Here is an 18,390-nt window from a genome sequence, read left to right on the forward strand (position 1 = left end):
CTCCCTAAGGAGACAACCTCCTCCCTTTCCCCAGGGAACAGCTCTCACTGACCTGTACCTTGGTGCAGCTTCACTGGCAGGACCAGGTCTAGTCTGCTTAGTAGTGCACAAGTGCAAAATCAGGCCACAGATTTGGAGGACACTTTCTATAACAGGTCTCCTGAGTGCTGCAGTGAGGAGGGGAGATGGGCAACCAGACCCTGCAGAGCCACTGCTGCTGTGCCTGGCAGGGTATGATATGTCTGCACATACCCATATTTTAGGGTGTATCTACACTGGCCATACCCCATCTAGTTAGCTTGAGGCTTGCTTAGGAGCTATGCAGACATACTCCTGGCTTCCCATCGGCTTTCTCCACAGTTCCCAATGGGTCAGCCTCCACTCACGCCACCCTGTACACTGAGCAGCTCCTTTGCGTTTGATGGACTGACACCAGCCAAAGTGACCTGGTGCAGACCACGACCCTGCTGTGTTCAGCCTCCCCTCACGAGGTGTCCATGGCCAATGTTGTGAGGAAGCTGCCACCCCAAAGTCATTATTTCCTGTGGTTACTGGAGCAATCATGGGCTCCCACTGAGGAATGGCTATTATCTCATGTCAATGCTGTATCTGGAAACTTAATTTAATTCTCCATGTAGGGCTTCATTTGCTAGTGTTTTAGTTATTGTCATTTATTGCTTGTGAGGTTTGATAGATGAGAAGCAGCTCAACCCTTTGAGCTGTTAATTAACCCCTCTGCACACACATGGCCCCTATCCCCCTCTCTCTGGGCTCACAGGCGACCCATACTCTATTTTTAGCAGCAAGGCACATCATCTACCATCTGTGGCACTGTCTGCTTGGTGGGGGAGCTGAGGTGGGGAAAATTGTTTAATTGCTGCACACCGTTTCCAATGTGTTTATGTGAGAGAGAGGAAGTCTCTATGGACATGAAAGAAAATGTGTATCCGAGAGTGTATGTACAACTGTGCCTATATGTATGTGGGCATACGAAGGTTAAAGTAAGTAAGGAAACACACGTGTGAACAGTTTTTATGAGCATGTGAATTAATCAGGGTGTAAGAGAGATTACGCAGGGAAATGTGTGCATGCACTCTTTGTGTGGCTGTCAGCATGGGCATCAACGTGCTGAGCTCGTGAATTAATGTGTTTGTGGTACCATCTGGGGTGGTTACGCATTCTGCTGGGAGAGATCTCAGCAGAGACCTCCATTTACACCGCATGGCTGTCGCCGGTGTTACTGCTGACAAAGCTGAAGGGAGGGTGGGTGCTCAGGGCTATGTGGCACTTCCTGGGACATGACCATTGTGCTTCTGCCACATCTCAGGCTGCACAAGATGGCCCTTCACAGAGCCAAAATGCAGGGGGAAAGCCCACCTCTAGCTTGGTATAATGGTTTGGAGTGAAAGCTCCTTGCTTCCCAGCACTGAATTCTGTCCATCTTTCTTCTCTCCCTTTCTTTCTCCTATAGCTGCTTATCCTGCTGCTTATGGCCAGATTAGCCAAGCGTTCCCACAGCTGCCTACCATGATCCCACAGCAACAGAGAGAAGGTGAGTAAATGGGCTGTAAATGGCCCCAGCACGCCATCCCCATCACATTGGTTCCCCTCTTCATACACCTAGAGAGTATCCATTAAACACCCGATTACTTTGAATCCCTGGTCCACTGAGTCTTTGCACCATTTCCACATGTGGCACAGCATCATTGGCACAAACAGTAGTATGCAGGAACACCCTCATGGGGAATTGCTGCTGAGATCTCCTCAGTCCCCAGGGAGGAGACCATGCTGATGTGCACGGGCCATGGAAAGACCTGCTAGCAACAAAGGCAATAATGTCCAGTGGGGGTTTGTGTTCAAGACAAGCAACAAGAATGTGGATAAAAATGCAATTACATTGGAATAAAGAATTTAATAGGAAAGAAAGCTTTGGTGGCCCTTAATTAGAAGCCATCAATGTAATTTCAGACACCTGCTATTTAGAGAACAAGGACCTGCTATTTAGAGGAGCTGATCTAGTCCTTTCAGCCTCCTTTGATAATCTGGAAACAGAAATCAGCCCTTTTAGAGCAGAATCTCTGTATCAGAATGAGACAAATCATATAGTAAAAGTACCTATTTCTTTACAATGACTGGATTATCTAGTCTGCAGGACTGGATGGCTTCACTGGAGACATGAAAAGTAATGAGAGGTGAATCTCCCACTATTGCATGTAAATGTTTTGGGAGACAACCATGATATTTAATGTTCCCTTTACAGTCAGTGAGGAGCAGTGGGATCCTCAGGGGCAACCCACTCGGGTAGTCCCAGTTGTCCTCCAGGGAGTCCACTGCTCCCTTTTGACAAGAAGAGGGGACTGCTTGCCTAAGTGAGGCATTTAAGTCAGGTGCTTCAGCTTTGTGTAGAGACCCTCATTTTAAATAACTACATTTCAACTTTTATCCTCTATTAGATCACTAATTCATATATATACTGTGCTATTCATATTATTTTATATATATAATGATATTTAATATTTTAATATAGTGTAACAGTCATAATGAAATTAATCAAGATTACACTATCAAACTAAAAAATTCTGATGGCCTAGAACTACTTTGGGGGGGAAATGTCATTTTGTAAGAAAATTATAAATGTAGTCATTTTGATCTAATTTGGAATTAATTTTTTTCTGATGTCGGAATTTCCTGAGGAACACAACTTCCAGCTCCTGATTAGCTCTAGTACATGTCCCTGCTGTGAGAACAGATGCACAGACCTAACGTATCATTACAGAGATGTTTCCCCCATGCTGAAGGACTTTGCTTTTTATTACTTACTGGAGCTAGATTAAGCACAGGACAAAATGGCAAGCAGATCATTGCTCAGCATAGCATTGTGCCAGGAACCATCAGAAGCAAGGGATAGCTATTGTGCACACTTTGAAGACCCACTGCCCAAAGACCTCTGTTCGCAAGGTATGGTGTGTCTCTGTGGGTTGAGGGTGTGTCATCCAGTGGACAAGTTATATCTCATAACTCCTCACTCCTTCCTGTAAGCAGCTGATATTGAGAATGGTTGAGGGCCAGATATATGAGATGAACCACCAGTCCAATGCATGTTGCTGTTCCCGGTGTCCTCAGGCTAGTGACTCATCTGCCCTGTGCTCAAACATACTGGGGACTGAATAGCAAGCAGATGCAGAAAAGGCAATGAAATTCTAGCCTCTGAGTATTTGCTGTAGAGGTGAGGTGTGTAGCTGACCAAAGGGCTGCAGGATAACTTCATACAACCTTGCAGAACAGACCATTTTTAATTACTGTTGGAAGAGCAGTCTAGTCATAGCCTTTCCTTATGACACTGATTCCTGGTGTTGGGGATGCAATGATAGATAGCTGATGTCAGCATGGGTATATATTTACCCATATTGCCAGTGGACACCCAGGGATAGGTTGAGTCTGGGGCTCCCCCCATGCTAAAAAACTAACAATGAACTGGAGGGTGAGGAGCATGGGCAGAGCAATGGCTTAGCAGCTCAGGTCTAATCAAGCCAAATCAACATGGACCCACCACAGAGTTCTCTACCATGTGCTTCTGTGCCCTCAATCATGGGTTTTTCCATTATCCAGCATGGTTTGCCTGTAATTTACAGACCATTCATAAACTGTGTGTTCCTTAAATTTTTTCCTTTCCTTTTTGTCTGAATCAAGGCTATCTGTGCTTCTTGTGTATTAATGAACAGAAATATCTATAACTTAAAGCCATAAAACCACGGTAGATGTCAGGGTAGAAATGAACCTTGATTCTCTTCTCATAATGTGTCATGAAGATTAGATTTCGAGCTGACTTACAGCCCTTTTGAAAACCAAAGTGTGTGGTAAATAATTTTAGTACTGTATTCAGTCCTGAACTGCCAAGTATACTGATCTCCAACAATCCATTAACTCAGTCCAAAACAAGACCTTTCTCTCCAACAAGATAGTTGGAGTCTTCACTAAGGTTTTGCCATACCAGCTGTGATCTTCCTCTTGCACCGGTGATCCTGATCGAATCCTTTATAACTCATTGCATGTGTGCACTGAGAACTATCTTAGCTCTTAGAATCATAGAATCATAGAATTGCCTAGGTTGGAAGGGACCTTTCAGATCATTGAGTCCAACCATCAACCTAACTCTGACAAAAACTATCACTAAACTATATCTCTAAGCGGTATGTCATTCTTTTTTAAAGAATTTGCCAGTTTTACAGAGCAAACTGCTGGCTCTGGTGATGTCAGTGGGAATTTTGCCACTAATTGCAGCAAAGCCAAGATTTTACCCATTCTATTATAAAGTGGATCTCAAATCCCACAGCAGAAGTGCTCTGGGGCATGTTCAGATGAAGGAATGAATTTTTCCCTGCTACTCTGGACCATGGTCTTCCCCTGGGCAGAATTTTCTCAATTCTAACAGATACCTAAGGGGGTCACTATTTGTTTAACACTTTCAGACTGTTTCATATCTAGTTTATCGTGCCAATAACTCCACATTGTGTGGAAATGAACTGCAAAAAGGACTGAAGAAAGGATAGTTGCTCAGTGAGGAGACTAAGGAAGAGGCAGATGAGAGTTGGGGGGAAGATGGAAAAGCTTGATATGAAATAGGGGAGCCTGATTGTGGGCCACTGAGGTTCAAAAGTAATTTAGCTAAGCAGATGATCGGGTGCCTAATTAGTTAATTATCCCACCATACCACTATCCCCCCCATTTGGAAGAAACCCTGTTACTATCCTCATGACCTCTAGGAAATGCACAAGTTGCAAAGGATCAGCTGTTCCTTCATGACAGTCCTTTTAGCAAATTAGTGGGGAAAATTGTGCTTAGCAAATATTCATTACAGCTTCATTTTCCATTAATCCAAAATGAAATGTGGAGAGCCTGTGACTTCGATCAGGCTGAGGCACAGGAATTTTAATGAGCTTTAAATGGGCATCTGTCAGAATCCTGACTTCGCTGTACTTCTGACAGCCAGGGGGGGTGAGTAATGGCTAACAAAAGGTGGAAGCATCTAGGCAAACTCCTCTCCCTAACAGGAAAGTCAAAGTTGTAATTTGCTGTGTTATGACACCATAATTATGCCCTGATGAAGAAAATGAGAGTATTAAAAAAACCCTTTCCTTCCCCACACTGTGCCCCAGATGTACATGGGGGAAAGTTGGCTGAGTCAGGTCACAGGGTTGTAGGCACATAGGCTGGGAGGAAAGAGGAAACCCTATTTCCCTCAGTCCTCTTACGCTCACAGCAAGGAACACTCACTGTACCACTTCATCTCAACCCCCGTGAGTAAAGCAGAGCTGGAGTTACCTGTCAAGATCAGTGCAGAGCTGGGCATCAGCTGAAAGTACCTTTGGAAATAAGATCATGAAAAAAGCAATCCCTGCCTGCTCAAACGATACTGTTTTCTGCCAGTGAACACTGTAAGGGGTTTAAATGTTTATTTTTTTCAACAAAACCACTTGGACACACCTGTTCCCTTTTGATTTTTGCTCAAGTACCATGTGCTTAAAAATAAGTCACATCATTGAAAAGTTTCATTCTAGGCTATTTGATCAGAGGCAGATTCTCCCTCTTCTGCCCCAAAATACAATTTCAGCAGAACGTTTTCTGAGGGTCTCTACTTTAACAAAACTGCATATTCCAACTAAAGACTCTTCTCTGGATATTTTTCCAAGCACCTTCTGAAGTCTGTAAGAATATGTGTTACAGCACTGAGGCAAAAAAGGCAATTCCTCTTGTTTAGTAATTTAGATTTAAATACATCTGTAGTCTCTCTTGCAGAACCCTCTAGAATGGGGGACACAGCCAAACTGTCCAGATTTAGGGGAGTCTTCAGGCTGAGTCAAAATGGGGGGCTGAATGTAAAATTCTACAAAACAAAATAAGCCTGTGGGTTTGTGCATATTTTTCTACTTGTTATCGCAGTCCTCACACAGACACAAGAAGGATAATGAAACTTCTGCATGCAGACATTGAGAAAAGGCAAGGGTTAGTGTGGGTCACCCAAAACTCTACAGATTAAATGAGGTTATAAGGAGCAAAGAAAAACTATGAACTTCATTCTTTCATTCTTTTTGTTCTTATTCCTCCATTCTGTCTTTCCATGGCCACATGTGTTGCTGTATTTCTCTGCCTCCAGATTTTATCCTGATGTCAGTCCTGGGAAGGTTAATGAAATTAGCATAGCCCCTAGGTGACTTTCTGAGTTCCTGGTCTTCTGCTTTGTCCATTCCTCTGAGACTACAGGCTTCTTCCTAGAGGTGACCCCTCACCAGTCAGAGATAAGGGATGGCAAAGTAAATCTCCACCATGTGCTTTCTCATATCCTATTTCTCTCCATTCATGGGTCATCTTTTTCTCTTGATAGGACCAGAGGGCTGTAACCTGTTTATCTACCATCTGCCACAGGAGTTTGGGGATGCTGAGCTGATGCAAATGTTCCTGCCTTTCGGTAATATCATCTCCTCGAAAGTGTTTGTGGATCGGGCGACAAACCAAAGTAAATGCTTTGGTGGGTAAAGATAACAAAACAATTAGATTCATCCAGGAAAGGGCTTTCTCTGAATACTTTACCTTTCAAACTGCTTGCTTTCTGCTTAAGCTTCATGATTTCTCTCAATTTACTCCTGTCGATACTTTCCCCCTTCCCTCTTTCTCTCCTAATTGTCTCATGCTCAGAGTTGTGTGCGCTGCTTAGAGGTGAAGGTTTGGCATCTGCCCAGCAGCAGGGTGCTGCAGCTGCTGGTGGTGGGGTGGAAAATTTCCCTCCTTGGAAGGGGAGCTGAGGAGGGTACAGAAAAGACTAAAGCACCTGGAGCAAAATGGAGGGGGATGGGGGGGTAGGTGAAATACTGACGAGGTCAGTAGAGGGAGCATGCGGCAGAAGGGGAATTTCTGTACCTAAGGAAAAGGAAAAACAAGTCATGGGTTTGAAGGGATGACAGAGCTGTGGGGGCAGCTTTCCAGCAGCTGTGATGCATTAGACTGCAAGGGGCTGAACATCAGCTGAAAGCCTAGTCTTCTGGGGGGATGGCTGTTCGGTGGACCACAGGCAGCCATGCTCTGAGCCTGCTGGACCTGAGCCAGCACCACAGTAGATACTGATAGACCGAGCTAACCCTGTGCCTCAGCTGACAGGACATGCTAAGAGGCCGAGTTTGAAAGCTGCACCATGCTCACGCAGCTCTGGCCTCGCTACTGGCTCAACCCACCAGCTGGAGCATGGAAAGAGCACAGCCTCAGCTGCCTGTGAGCCACCAGCTAGGGACACCCTGAGCTGCACCCACAAATGGAGGACTCGGCCAGCCAACAGCCATGTGGTGATGTGTGTGTGCATGGTGTCTTAGTGGGATCCCGCTGTTTGCAAAGGTGTTGCTGTGAAGGGTCCCTTCTGGCAGTGCAGCAGTATGGGGACCCTGCCACATTTGATCCCATCCCACCTGGTGGACAGGGAATCTCCCCCATCCATGTGCCTACCACTGGGATGTGCAATTTCTGGTTCTCCACCATCCTGCGCTCTTTGCAGACCTTCCCTGAGAAGTGCAATGGGACAAACTATTGCTTTTCTTTTCCTGTTACTTGCAGCTGATCTGGACATTCTCACGCAAACTTTCAGAGTTAAGACTTATTGGAGTTTCATTTGATTTCAAAGCCACTTTCAGTCTCCACACTATGCTTCCCTTCCATGCTGCCTTCCCCTTCCTCTCCTGGACAGCCCACCTCCTAAAACTCTTACCTCATCCCTTACTAGCTTTGGTGCATGTCAGTACTTCCAAGAGTTTCATGCCCCTTCTCTATGCACAGTTCCTCCTGCCCATTCACAGAGGACCTGAAAGGGCTATTTTCCCCTGTCCCCTGATGTAAGGGGACACAGCGTTCCCCTTCACCAGTAGTCATTGGGTTTCTGCACTCTCAATCACTAGAGGAATGAAGGACAAAAGAGTTTGGTGTGAAGGGGCAGTTGGGAAATTCGAATGAGGAATTATGAAGTAGTCCCATTCTCTCCAGCGGCCACCTGCTTTTTAGTGCTTTAACCATATAAAAGCTCATAACAAGATGAGCAGACCAGCACAGCTCTAGGTGACATTGAAAACTAATGCTCCAAGGATACCCACAGGTTAGAAATGGACATTTGGCAATGAAATTGCCATTCCTATCATAAATATTTAGGGGACTACTGAGCCTGGTTCTCCACATATTGACAAGTGGAAAGACCAAAGATAAATGGAGAAGTGAAATGAGAGACAAGTCCAGTAAGGGAGAGTATTTCTGGACAGGTATTCACCTTATCTCCTCTTAGCTCTGTTACCTCCTGGTCCAACTACGTTGGGCCCAGGAGAGGTTTGCAATGATTCCAAGTGTGAGATTAAGACAGAAATGAGGCCAGATGCCACTCACTGCAGGTTTATTGTTATTCCCCAGCAATAGTCACTGAGACGAGCGATAGAGGAAAGGCAGAAGTAGAGGAAAGGCAGAAAGGAGAAGCAATATTACGGAGCATAGCAAGAGTATAGTCACCACCAGAGGCCTGACAGCATCTCAACAGTCCTCTGGAATTCAGCAGTGTCCCATTGATCCATGGTTCTCAAGTCGTGATGGTGGTGGGGGTCCCGGTTCCCAATTGTGGTGGGTCACCGTACCAGTTATAGTCTAGGTCGGTCTGTAGCTTGACCAATCAGCATGACGGTGGCCTTTGCCCAGCTAATTGTTGTTTAACACGGTCGTCATATGAGCTCTTCCTACCTTTGTTGCTTGGTCAGAGCTTGGTTTAGCACAGTCATCGTGACACAGCAAGTTTGGGGTAGTGGGACAAGTCCGAGCAAGCCCCAGGGTAGGCAGGGTCTGGCTTTTCATTTGTTTTGTTAAGTCCACTGAAGGGATCTGAGCAGAAATTTTTCTTAATATTGAGTCTTACTGGGAGACCCTGCACCTGCTCTAGGTGACCCTGCACCTGCTCTAGGTGACCCTGCTCTGGCAGGGGGGTTGGACTAGATGATCTCCAGAGGTCCCTTCCAACCCTACGATTCTGTGATTCTGTGAAGCAGGTGCTGATTATCATTTTTTGTTCAGAAAGTCAATTTAAAAAAAAAAATACTTTTTCCTAAAGGAAAAGAAGGGCTTTTGTTAACTTTGAAAATAAGAAAAAGCTTTCCTTTACCTGCTTAAACATTTCCCAAAACTCAACATGTAAAAACATAGCATTTGTATTTTTTTAACCCAGCTAGATCTCTCCAACTGGTAGCCTGTGGGGACAATTCTGTCTGGCCCCAGAAAGATATTCCACCATTATATGACCTTTTAAAATGTATCTCTGGATAGAGATACAGAGCCCAAGTAAATTGCTGTAACAGTCTAGCCCCAGGTTATCAAGAAATTGTCAAGAAGTCCCACTTTAGACAAACTTAAAAAAATTATGAATAAAAATGTCACCATGCTTTTTTCCATGGGAATAGAAAATACTTCAAGGCAAAAAGAAAACTCCAGTAAAATGACACTATTAAGGCTGATAAGGCAAGTAGTCAATGTGAGAAGAGCCATTTTTCATGCTGCTCACACATGGCTAACTCTACCTATGTTATAGGGTGATGCTACAATACAGTCCAAATTTCAGGAGCGTTCACTGTTGTCACACAAGATACATTTTAAGAAGGCATTTGAAGACGTTAAATTAGTGAAATACAGACAGACGTGTTCTAGGAAAATGCTTTAACAGAGAAGAAAGAAAGGATAGGTTTGGGCAATATTAATTAGGAAGATATGACAGAAATTAGAAAAATGAGGATGTAGATGGAGCAGCAGAGGCCAAATGCTTACCCCAAGATGTCAAATAAACATAGATAAATTGAAGTTGGAGGAATTGCTTTACTGGTGCACTTGGAAATTCATTCATCCAGTCACCTCTTTCTGAGAGCAGTGAGCACCTGGCTCTGTTGACTCCTTGCACGCCACTGAGCAGCAGACACTGTCAGGCCAGTTCTGCTCCATGCCCTCCTTGTTTCCCACATGTGTCTCCTTGGCATGTGCCTGTTCCCCATACCCGCTGGTGTGGCAGCTTCAGTTTCTTCCCATGGGACAATGACTCCAGGATGCTGTGAAGAACCTCTCCTATGCCCACAGAGACACCATGGTTTCCCTCTACTCAGCTCGACATGGTCTGACACTCCAGGTGTGAGCAACTGCAACTACTGGATGTTTTTCTCCTTTTCAATGCATTTCAGATGGACTTTCACACTGGCAGTAGGGATGTCCCACCCCTTTTTGACATGTCACACATAAATGTAGCAAGAAGCATTCTAGCTTTGACTAAAAACTATGAGGGCTTCTTAGGACCATAGGTTTATATGGCCTAAAGGAAACATCTTATTTGACTCTTGGTACAACATGGACATCGAGTTTCATTCCAGATTCCTGCAGGGAGTCCACTTGAAAGTTGCTAGTGGGCCACCCCATTTGGAAAAACATCCAGTCTTCTCTGAAGATGCCAAAAGAGAGAAGATAATACCATTTGATGAGGGTCATAGTAGTTAATTACCTTCACTGTTAAATATTTCTATTCCCTACTAAACTTCTGGCTCCTAGCTTGTGAAAAGAAACAGGGGAGAGGGATTAAAGGCAAGAAAAGCAGTGAGGAATGAGGACTGGACACAGGAGGGAGTGAAGCTCAGGAGAAGAGCTGAGGGTTGGGTAGAGCTTCTGTTATGTTATTAAAAACACATTGTGGCAGTTCAAGACCTCAGTGTGGAAGCAGAAAGGTGGGGTGGGAGATGCAAGGCAGCAGGCAGGTCGTGATGGTCTACAGAGTTTCAACCTGGAAGCTGAAACAGAAAGAACAGAAACATCAAGAGACTGGGACATCATCAAAGCTATTCAGGGCCCTGGGACCAGGGGCACTGCAGATCAGGTCTAAAGTGTATTGGCAGCACTCCATAAGACATAGGAGTAGAACAACAGACCCTGAGGTACATTAGGAAAACAATGCTCAGCACCTGCTCACAATGTGCCTCCAACATGCCCTGCCAAATCTGGCAGTTTCTCATTTAATAATAAAAAAGACATCTCTCTCTAAGTTCATACAATGAAATGAGCAGGTCCGGGAGTAAGGTGGTGTAAGGGTAAGAAATTCTAGTCCCGTGTTCCTGCCCCATCTGGACGACCATGGGTCAACCTAGCTGTGTGCCTTGGGCTCCCCCTTTTGTAGCAGGACACTGACTCCTTTGCACAGGGCTTTAAGATCCATAGATGAGGAGAGTTATTTATCAGCTCAAAGTTTTTTTGGGTTTCTTTATTAAATAGTAAGATTCTCACCAGATAGAGGAGTTGTTAGAAAGCACTTGGGAGAGACGTGGAGCTCTTCTTGCTGCTGTTACCAATACTCTGATTAAATTTGATTTTTTTTCTCTTTTTACTTTTAACCTGATTTCAAATTTCCTAAGAAAGTCTCTACCCAAGCCTTTCTCCCTGTAGCCCATGAAATTAGGCTATATGTCCTTTACTTTGCATGATCTAGTGGCAATACATTTTGTTTCAGGTCCCTGGACAATATCAGATTGTCATTCCCATATAGCTACGGGTTCTGGACCAAAGCTCAGAGTGTCATGGAAGAAGCCACTAATTTGAGTGCCAAAGTTGAGACAATATGGGAACAATTTTCCAGGGGCGTTAAGCATGTCTGACCCCTGGGGTGTTTTGGTTCAGATCAGCACTAGTTTGGTTCAGATCAGCACAGACAGATGGCCAAGGAGAGATTCATGAGTTAGAAAGTAAGCCAAGGGGAGGAGGACACCATTAGAGGGGTTCTTAGGGCTCCCAGAGGAAAGGGGAGGGAGACACAAAAGTTTGCTAGCCACTCTGTTATACTCCAAAGCAGCCAGGCTCTGAGACTTCAGGTCTGCAGAGTAAGGATGGGACTCTTTTCCAGCTGATAAGGAAAGAGTTGTATGAGTATGAAAGAGAAGGAGCTGTTCATCAAACTCACTGCACAGCACCTCCAGCCATTGCAGCTGGTTGGGGGAGGCTTTAGGGGGAGGAGGAGGAGCGGGAGATGTATTAGGGTTGTGAGACACTATTCATTTACAAACTATAATTAATTTGATGTTTAGATTAATTTCTGATGCACTCTCAAAGGTGCACTGAAAGCATTTTTCCTTTATTACAATGTTGATTGCTTATTGGGGAGATAAATCTGTCAGTTATGCACTGACTTACCAAAACTTTCAGACCAAGCAAGCACATATGCATAAGGAACAGCTGTTTGCAGCTCTCCAGTTAAAGGGACAGCTCTTTCTTTTCCCAATAACTCACATTAAAGAAAATCTATACATTGTACACAGGGACTTCTGCTTTCTTTTGTAGCTAAACAATTTATTAGACAAGAATATGTTAGCAGAATCTATCTTCTATTTATCTGTCTGTCCACGTGTCTATCACTATTCTATCCATCTCTCCTCACAAGTGACAGACATAATCCATCCAGAATATGTTTAAAAGTTATGGATATGTTTCTACATACGTACTCACATGCACACTTAAACAATCATTTTGAATGTTTTACTCATAGTGCAATTAGATGGAGGAACTCATTACTACAGGGTCTTTGTGGCTACTCATTTAATGACCTTCAAAGGGGGAACGGCCATTTGTGTGACTAATAGAAATGAACCGATGTTAAGAATTAATGCCAGAAGACAGAGGAAAAACTAAGAGAGTTTTTAAGCAGATTAAAAACTTAATGCTCTGGGCTTCAAATCAATCCATCAGCACTGGGACGTAGGAAAGAAACTGGCTCTCGTGTGCCTGCACAGTGTGCAATCTACTGCCACCTCCTCTAAAAAACCCTTTAACATTAGATAGACTAGATGAACCTGAATTGTATATGGCTGGCCTACATGAGATCCAAGGCTATTATAGTTTCAAATGCAAATACCCCCATGTGTAGGAATGCCAGAGGAGGATCTCTAGTGCTACTTTCATTCAGGGCAGAAGTTTCTATTCAGAAGTCAGAAATAGAATCATAGAACTGCCTAGGTTGGAAGGGACCTTCCAGATCATCTAGTCCAACCATCAACCTAACTCTGACAAAAACCATCACTAAACCATATTGCTAAGCACTATGTCTACTCGTCTTTTAAATACCTCCAGGGATGGTGACTCTACCACTTCCCTGGGCAGCCTCTTCCAATGCTTAATAACCCCTTCAGTGAAAAAATTTTCCCTAATATCCAATCTAAACCTCCCCTGGAGCAACTTGAGGCCGTTTCCTCTTGTCCTATTGCTTGTTACTTGGGAGAAGAGACTGACCCCCACCTCTCTACAGCCTCCTTTCAGGTAGTTGTAGAGGGCAATAAGGTCTCCCCTCAGCCTCCTTTTCTCCAGGCTAAACAATCCCAGTTCCCTCAGCTGCTCCTCATAAGACTTGTTCTCCAGACCCCTCACCAGCTTTGTTGCCCTTCTCTGGACCCACTCCAGCACCTCAATGTCTTTTTTGTGGTGAAGGGCCCAAAACTGGACACAGTACTCGAGGTGGGGCCTCACCAGTGCCAAGTACAGGGGGACAATCACTCCCTTAGTCCTACTCACCACACTGTTCCTGATACAGGCCAGGATGCTGTTGGCCTTCTTGGCCACCTGGGCACACTGCTGGCTCATATTCAGCCGGCAGTCGACCAACACCCCCAGGTCCTTTTCTGCCAGGCAGCTCTCCAGCCACTCCTCCCCAAGCTTGTAACGCTGCATGGGGTTGTTGTGACCCAAGGGCAGGACCCGGCACTTGTCTGTACGGAAATACTGTATGGAACAGTATTTTATCTTCCAGCTTAAAATGTACTTGTATAACTCTTTCCTTTCTCCTCTTGGTACCCAGCACAGTTCAGTGCCAGTTCACAATCTCCTGGTCTAGATATTAAGAGATTTTCTCTTTCCTTTTTTTTTCCCAAATGACTCACTGTCTATGAGGAAGTTTTTTCCTGTTGATTTCACTTTTATTTTTGTTAGCTGGTTTTCACACAGTGGCCTCCATAGAAAGTAAAGTATTGGTTTGAAAAGCATGGCCAAAAACTATTCATCACTACTTCTGGCTTATGAACAGAAACTTCCAGACTGTCCCACAAGAGAAGCGTCAAGTTTTTCTATTGGGTTGCCCCTACCCATAATGAGGTATCAGGTGTACAACAACATAAAGAGGAGAGACCGTTAGTTGTTTATCTAAGTAATGATCAGCAGGAGCAAGGTGGGGAGATTCTGTACATTGCCACACCAAGAATGGATCTATTTCAGAGACTCCCTGGGATATGAGAGAACTGATAAAAAATAGTCTGTAGTCACCAGTACAATTCAGAGTGCACCTTCCTGATCGGTTTTCTTTTTTATTTTTTTTTTATTAGCTCAGGAAGGAATTCACTTCCCCGCTATGAAATATTATCAAAAGGAAGGTCACATTTTATGATGCTTGTCTCTTATAGACCAAGAAGGACGACTGGTGATTTCAGTAGCTGCAGTGTTCATACATTGCTTCTTTATCAAGAACCCACAAATTGAGTGGGATCCAAGAGAGAATCTAGGAGCAAAGAAATTAAGATTAAGATAAATGGATTGTGACATGGCTGGTGGAAGCTTCAGTAGTTATTTTCATCTTGTTTATATTGTACAACTCCAAGAAAGCAAATGTAAAAACAACCTTCATCATGATTCAGCAACACTCTCAGTGCATCCTTAACTGAGCACCTACTTAGATCCCGCTCATAATTTGTGTAAAACCTACACTAAGATCATTCTTTGCTTCTGGTTTTACACTAGCAGAAGAACTTGTCTCCTCAAAAGTTCATCTGCTTTTTCCAACTGTGTACTTTCCCCATAAACCCCATACATCATGACATCAAACATTTACAAGGAAAGCTCAGAAACCAATTCAAGAAGAGTTCCTTCCATTTCTCAAAGCAGTTAGGAAATTGCTTCAGTTCTAATCATCATTCAAAAAAAGACCAAATACCATTCACTTATCTATGGGTGATTCCTCACTAGCTAGTTTGTTCCTTGTGAGGAAGATCATCATCAGCTGGGTTGGAACATTATGCTTGTTTTAGAAGAACCACAATGCTTCTTGTTCACAGCAGACATGTATGTATACTGGTCCAATATTTGATTCATGGGGTCTCCAAAGAATGGCTGAAGCCTGAATCCTTCACTTCTTCCATCCATTCATTGGATGACTTCAGCTCTTACTTAGCAGAATGGATAGACCCACAGTCCACAGCATCAGACAAGTAGTTGCTCATCCTTTAGACAAGCTCTGCTTACAGGAAAAAGAAAAGTTTTTAGAGTTAGCTCCATTCTTAGGATGAGAATCTGTTGTGGTTTTCTATATCATATTTTTGTTTATTATTTTTCTCTTTTTAGCAAAAGTTGGTCCTGATAGGAGCCCTGGTTCCAGATGTATGTATGAGTCAAAACCCCAGATCTGACCATGTAGTAGTTTAAACTGTCCAAATTCTAGTCTAATCTTGAATCTTAACCTTGTGCTTTCAATGTGAGTCATGAAAGTAATTTCTGTATGAAAAAAAATCCAAACAGACTGTGAAAGAGAAGAATCGTAGGAAGAAAATTCCTTTTTGGTTTGAATCCCCATATTCAGGGTCAGCATCTACAACCCTCAACCTTCTTCAGAAAAGATACTGCTTCTTTGAGGCAGTATCTGTAGAACATCCAACTGACAATGCACAATAACAGGGACCATTTCTCTGCACATTCCAGCTCACACTGCCTCAATGTATACAAGTAGTTCCATGCACAGGAAGACAGGAAGGTGACGTAAGAAAGATGCTCATGTATATCAAGCTACCTTCTTCACTGGGTGTTCTGACCTTTAGAGAAAGTTAATCATGCCCTCTACTTTCACTCTTCATTTAATCTCCCCTTCCCATCTGTTCAGTTTCTCTCAGCTGGAAGCAAGATGAAGAATGAGTACCAGTCAGCTGTCTCAGTGGTCCACAGTTCACAGTTTGGGGCCATTTATTATAAGACATTAACATCAGTTGTCACCTCTATCATGACTGTTACTGCAGTCCATGCCAGATTAGTAGGCAAGAATGGATTTTCTAAATATCTGAAATGTGAAATGAACAATGGACAGACAGATATGCAGTATCAGAAGGGACCGTTCTGATCCTTTGGACTGAATTCTGAAATTACATATGCCAGATACCTCAGCTCATGTGACAGGTTCAAACCTTCTGCTAGAGTCATAGCATACCTTTTAGAAAATCTCTTCATCGAGATTTCATGTGATAGGCGCTCCACCCCTATTGCTAAACAAGTTGTTCCAAAACAGCTAATTACCTTTGCTATTATTATAAAAAATGTAGACTTAGTGTCTTATTTCCATTTTAAATTTGTCAAATGTGCTTCCATCCAGAAGAAATCATCAAGCTCTTTTTTGTCCTATATTAAAAAAAATGTTTTATTAGAAATTATTTATAGACTATGGTCAGAAGACTGTTTAACCTTCTCTTCAATAAACTGTGGCAACTTTCATTACTTTTTCAGAATTAGAATTATTCTTGTAGTTCTGAATAATTCCTAAAACTTATTTTTTTGTAGAGAAATCAACAAAACTAAATGCAGAATTCCAGTAAGGATCTTTCCTGAGCCATGAGGTAACATTGCCTTCCTACTTCTAGAGGAAGTCTCTGAGACTGGCTTCATCCCAAGACTATTGAAAGTCTTGGGACTTTCAATATTTCAACATAATGTTGAGAGCTCATGTATTTGGCTGTTATGACATCCATGTTCTTCTTAGAAGCACTGTTTTCTAGTGAAGATTTCCCCTTTTTATGAGTGACTCGCTTTTTCCTCTGGATACTTAATTTTGCATTTGGTTGGATTAAAATGAACACTCTTTAACTGAATCTGGCCTATGTAGTGACTCAGGTCAACATGACTTACTTCTGTCATTATTTACCACTTCACTATTTGTGTATGATTGGCAAATTTTACCAGTAATTATTTTAGATGTCTTCCAGGTAATGTTAGAGAAACTGAATAGCACAGAGCTTTCAGCACGCTCCTGGAGGAGCCTACTAGAAACTCCTCAATATTGTAAGTCACAATTTACAATTGTTTTGGTGGTCTATCTATTATCCAATTTTTAGGAAGTTTGATATGGACTGCTTTCATTTTCTATAAACAAGGGCACTCTCAAATACTCTAGAAAAGTTTAAGTATACTCTATGAAAAATTACATTATTAATCAAACTTGCAATTTCATGTAATCATGTTCATTTGATAGATGCTATTTTCCATGAAACCATGATGATTGGCATTAATTGTATACCTTTTAATTCTTTGCCATATCATCTCATATCAAAATTTTCATAATTTTTACTTATGCTTATGAAAGATTGACTAAGTTTACCAGGTCATCTAGTTTACATCCTTTAAAATTAATAATAGAATTGTTTTTCTGGAACACTTTGAAAGTTTTCTAATATTCCATTAATTTCTAAAATGAACATTAATGTTTCAGCAAATTTTTGAGCCAATTCTTTGAATATTCTGAGATTCCAATTATCTCATCCCACAGATGTGAAATCTTTAATAGTAATTGTTTAGCATAGTCGTCAGTTACTGACTGTTCATACACTACAAAATGGATGTATGTATGGATGGATAACTGGATAGATGGATCTTACTTGGACATGATTAAACATCAGTGAAAGGTTAAATATTCCAAAAAGTCATCCAACCTTTTTAGACACCAGAAAACTGAAGCTGAAGTGCTATGCCTTTGATCTTCAGACGTACTCTTTTATTGAGTATTCTAGTACTAATAAATCACCTTACAGTACAATACCTTCCAATGCACACATGCATTATAGAGCTACTTACATACAGATTGTATCCTGAAATTCTTTACAACACTAAAAAATTGCAAGACAGTAGCTAGTACATTGAGTAAAGAACATAGCAAGGTAAAGATCTTGTAAGGCAATTAAAGGAAAACCTCCATTCTCTGATAAGACTAATAAACATGGAGAAAGAGAAACTGAGCAGTCTTAGGACTGAAATGGACTGAAGTAGCAGGGAAATGCTGAGGTGTAGGCGGTCAGGTCCTGATGGGGGGAGGAGGGCGGGAGGTCCTCCCCAGCACCCTTCCCGCAGAGAAGACTCCTGTGATTTGAACTCCTTATCGTTGCCTTCCCAGCAGAAAGTGCCTCCTTGACATTCCTAGATCTCACCCTTCTCTGGATAGCAACAAAAGCAAGGAAGCCATGCACTAAGGGGACAGTTACATTAATAACCAATCATATTAATAACTAATTCCTTAATTACTAACTCAAATGCTTGGGGGAAAAAAAGGAGCGGGGCCTCTAGTCTAACCAATTG

At 42.7% G+C, this 18,390-nt stretch overlaps 1 protein-coding gene across 34 annotated transcripts in view; it reads left to right on the top strand.

Annotated features, from left to right (window-relative positions):
* The window catches only part of LOC128902031 (CUGBP Elav-like family member 4), a 684,112-nt gene that overhangs the window by 651,342 nt on the left and 14,380 nt on the right, over nt 1–18,390 (top strand). For 13 of the 34 annotated variants that reach the window (XM_054184356.1, XM_054184335.1, XM_054184338.1 and 10 more), the window contains 2 exons: nt 1,472–1,552; nt 6,383–6,466. In XM_054184356.1, coding sequence (XP_054040331.1) covers nt 1,472–1,552; nt 6,383–6,466 — 165 coding nt within the window. Of the gene's footprint in view, nt 1–661; nt 667–1,471; nt 1,553–6,382; nt 6,527–18,390 lie in introns of all 34 variants that reach the window. The other 21 variants (XM_054184348.1, XM_054184351.1, XM_054184350.1 and 18 more) reach the window with 3 other exon arrangements.

The sequence above is a fragment of the Rissa tridactyla genome, chromosome W (assembly GCF_028500815.1).
Source record: "Rissa tridactyla isolate bRisTri1 chromosome W, bRisTri1.patW.cur.20221130, whole genome shotgun sequence".
NCBI classification, from domain to species: domain Eukaryota; kingdom Metazoa; phylum Chordata; class Aves; order Charadriiformes; family Laridae; genus Rissa; species Rissa tridactyla.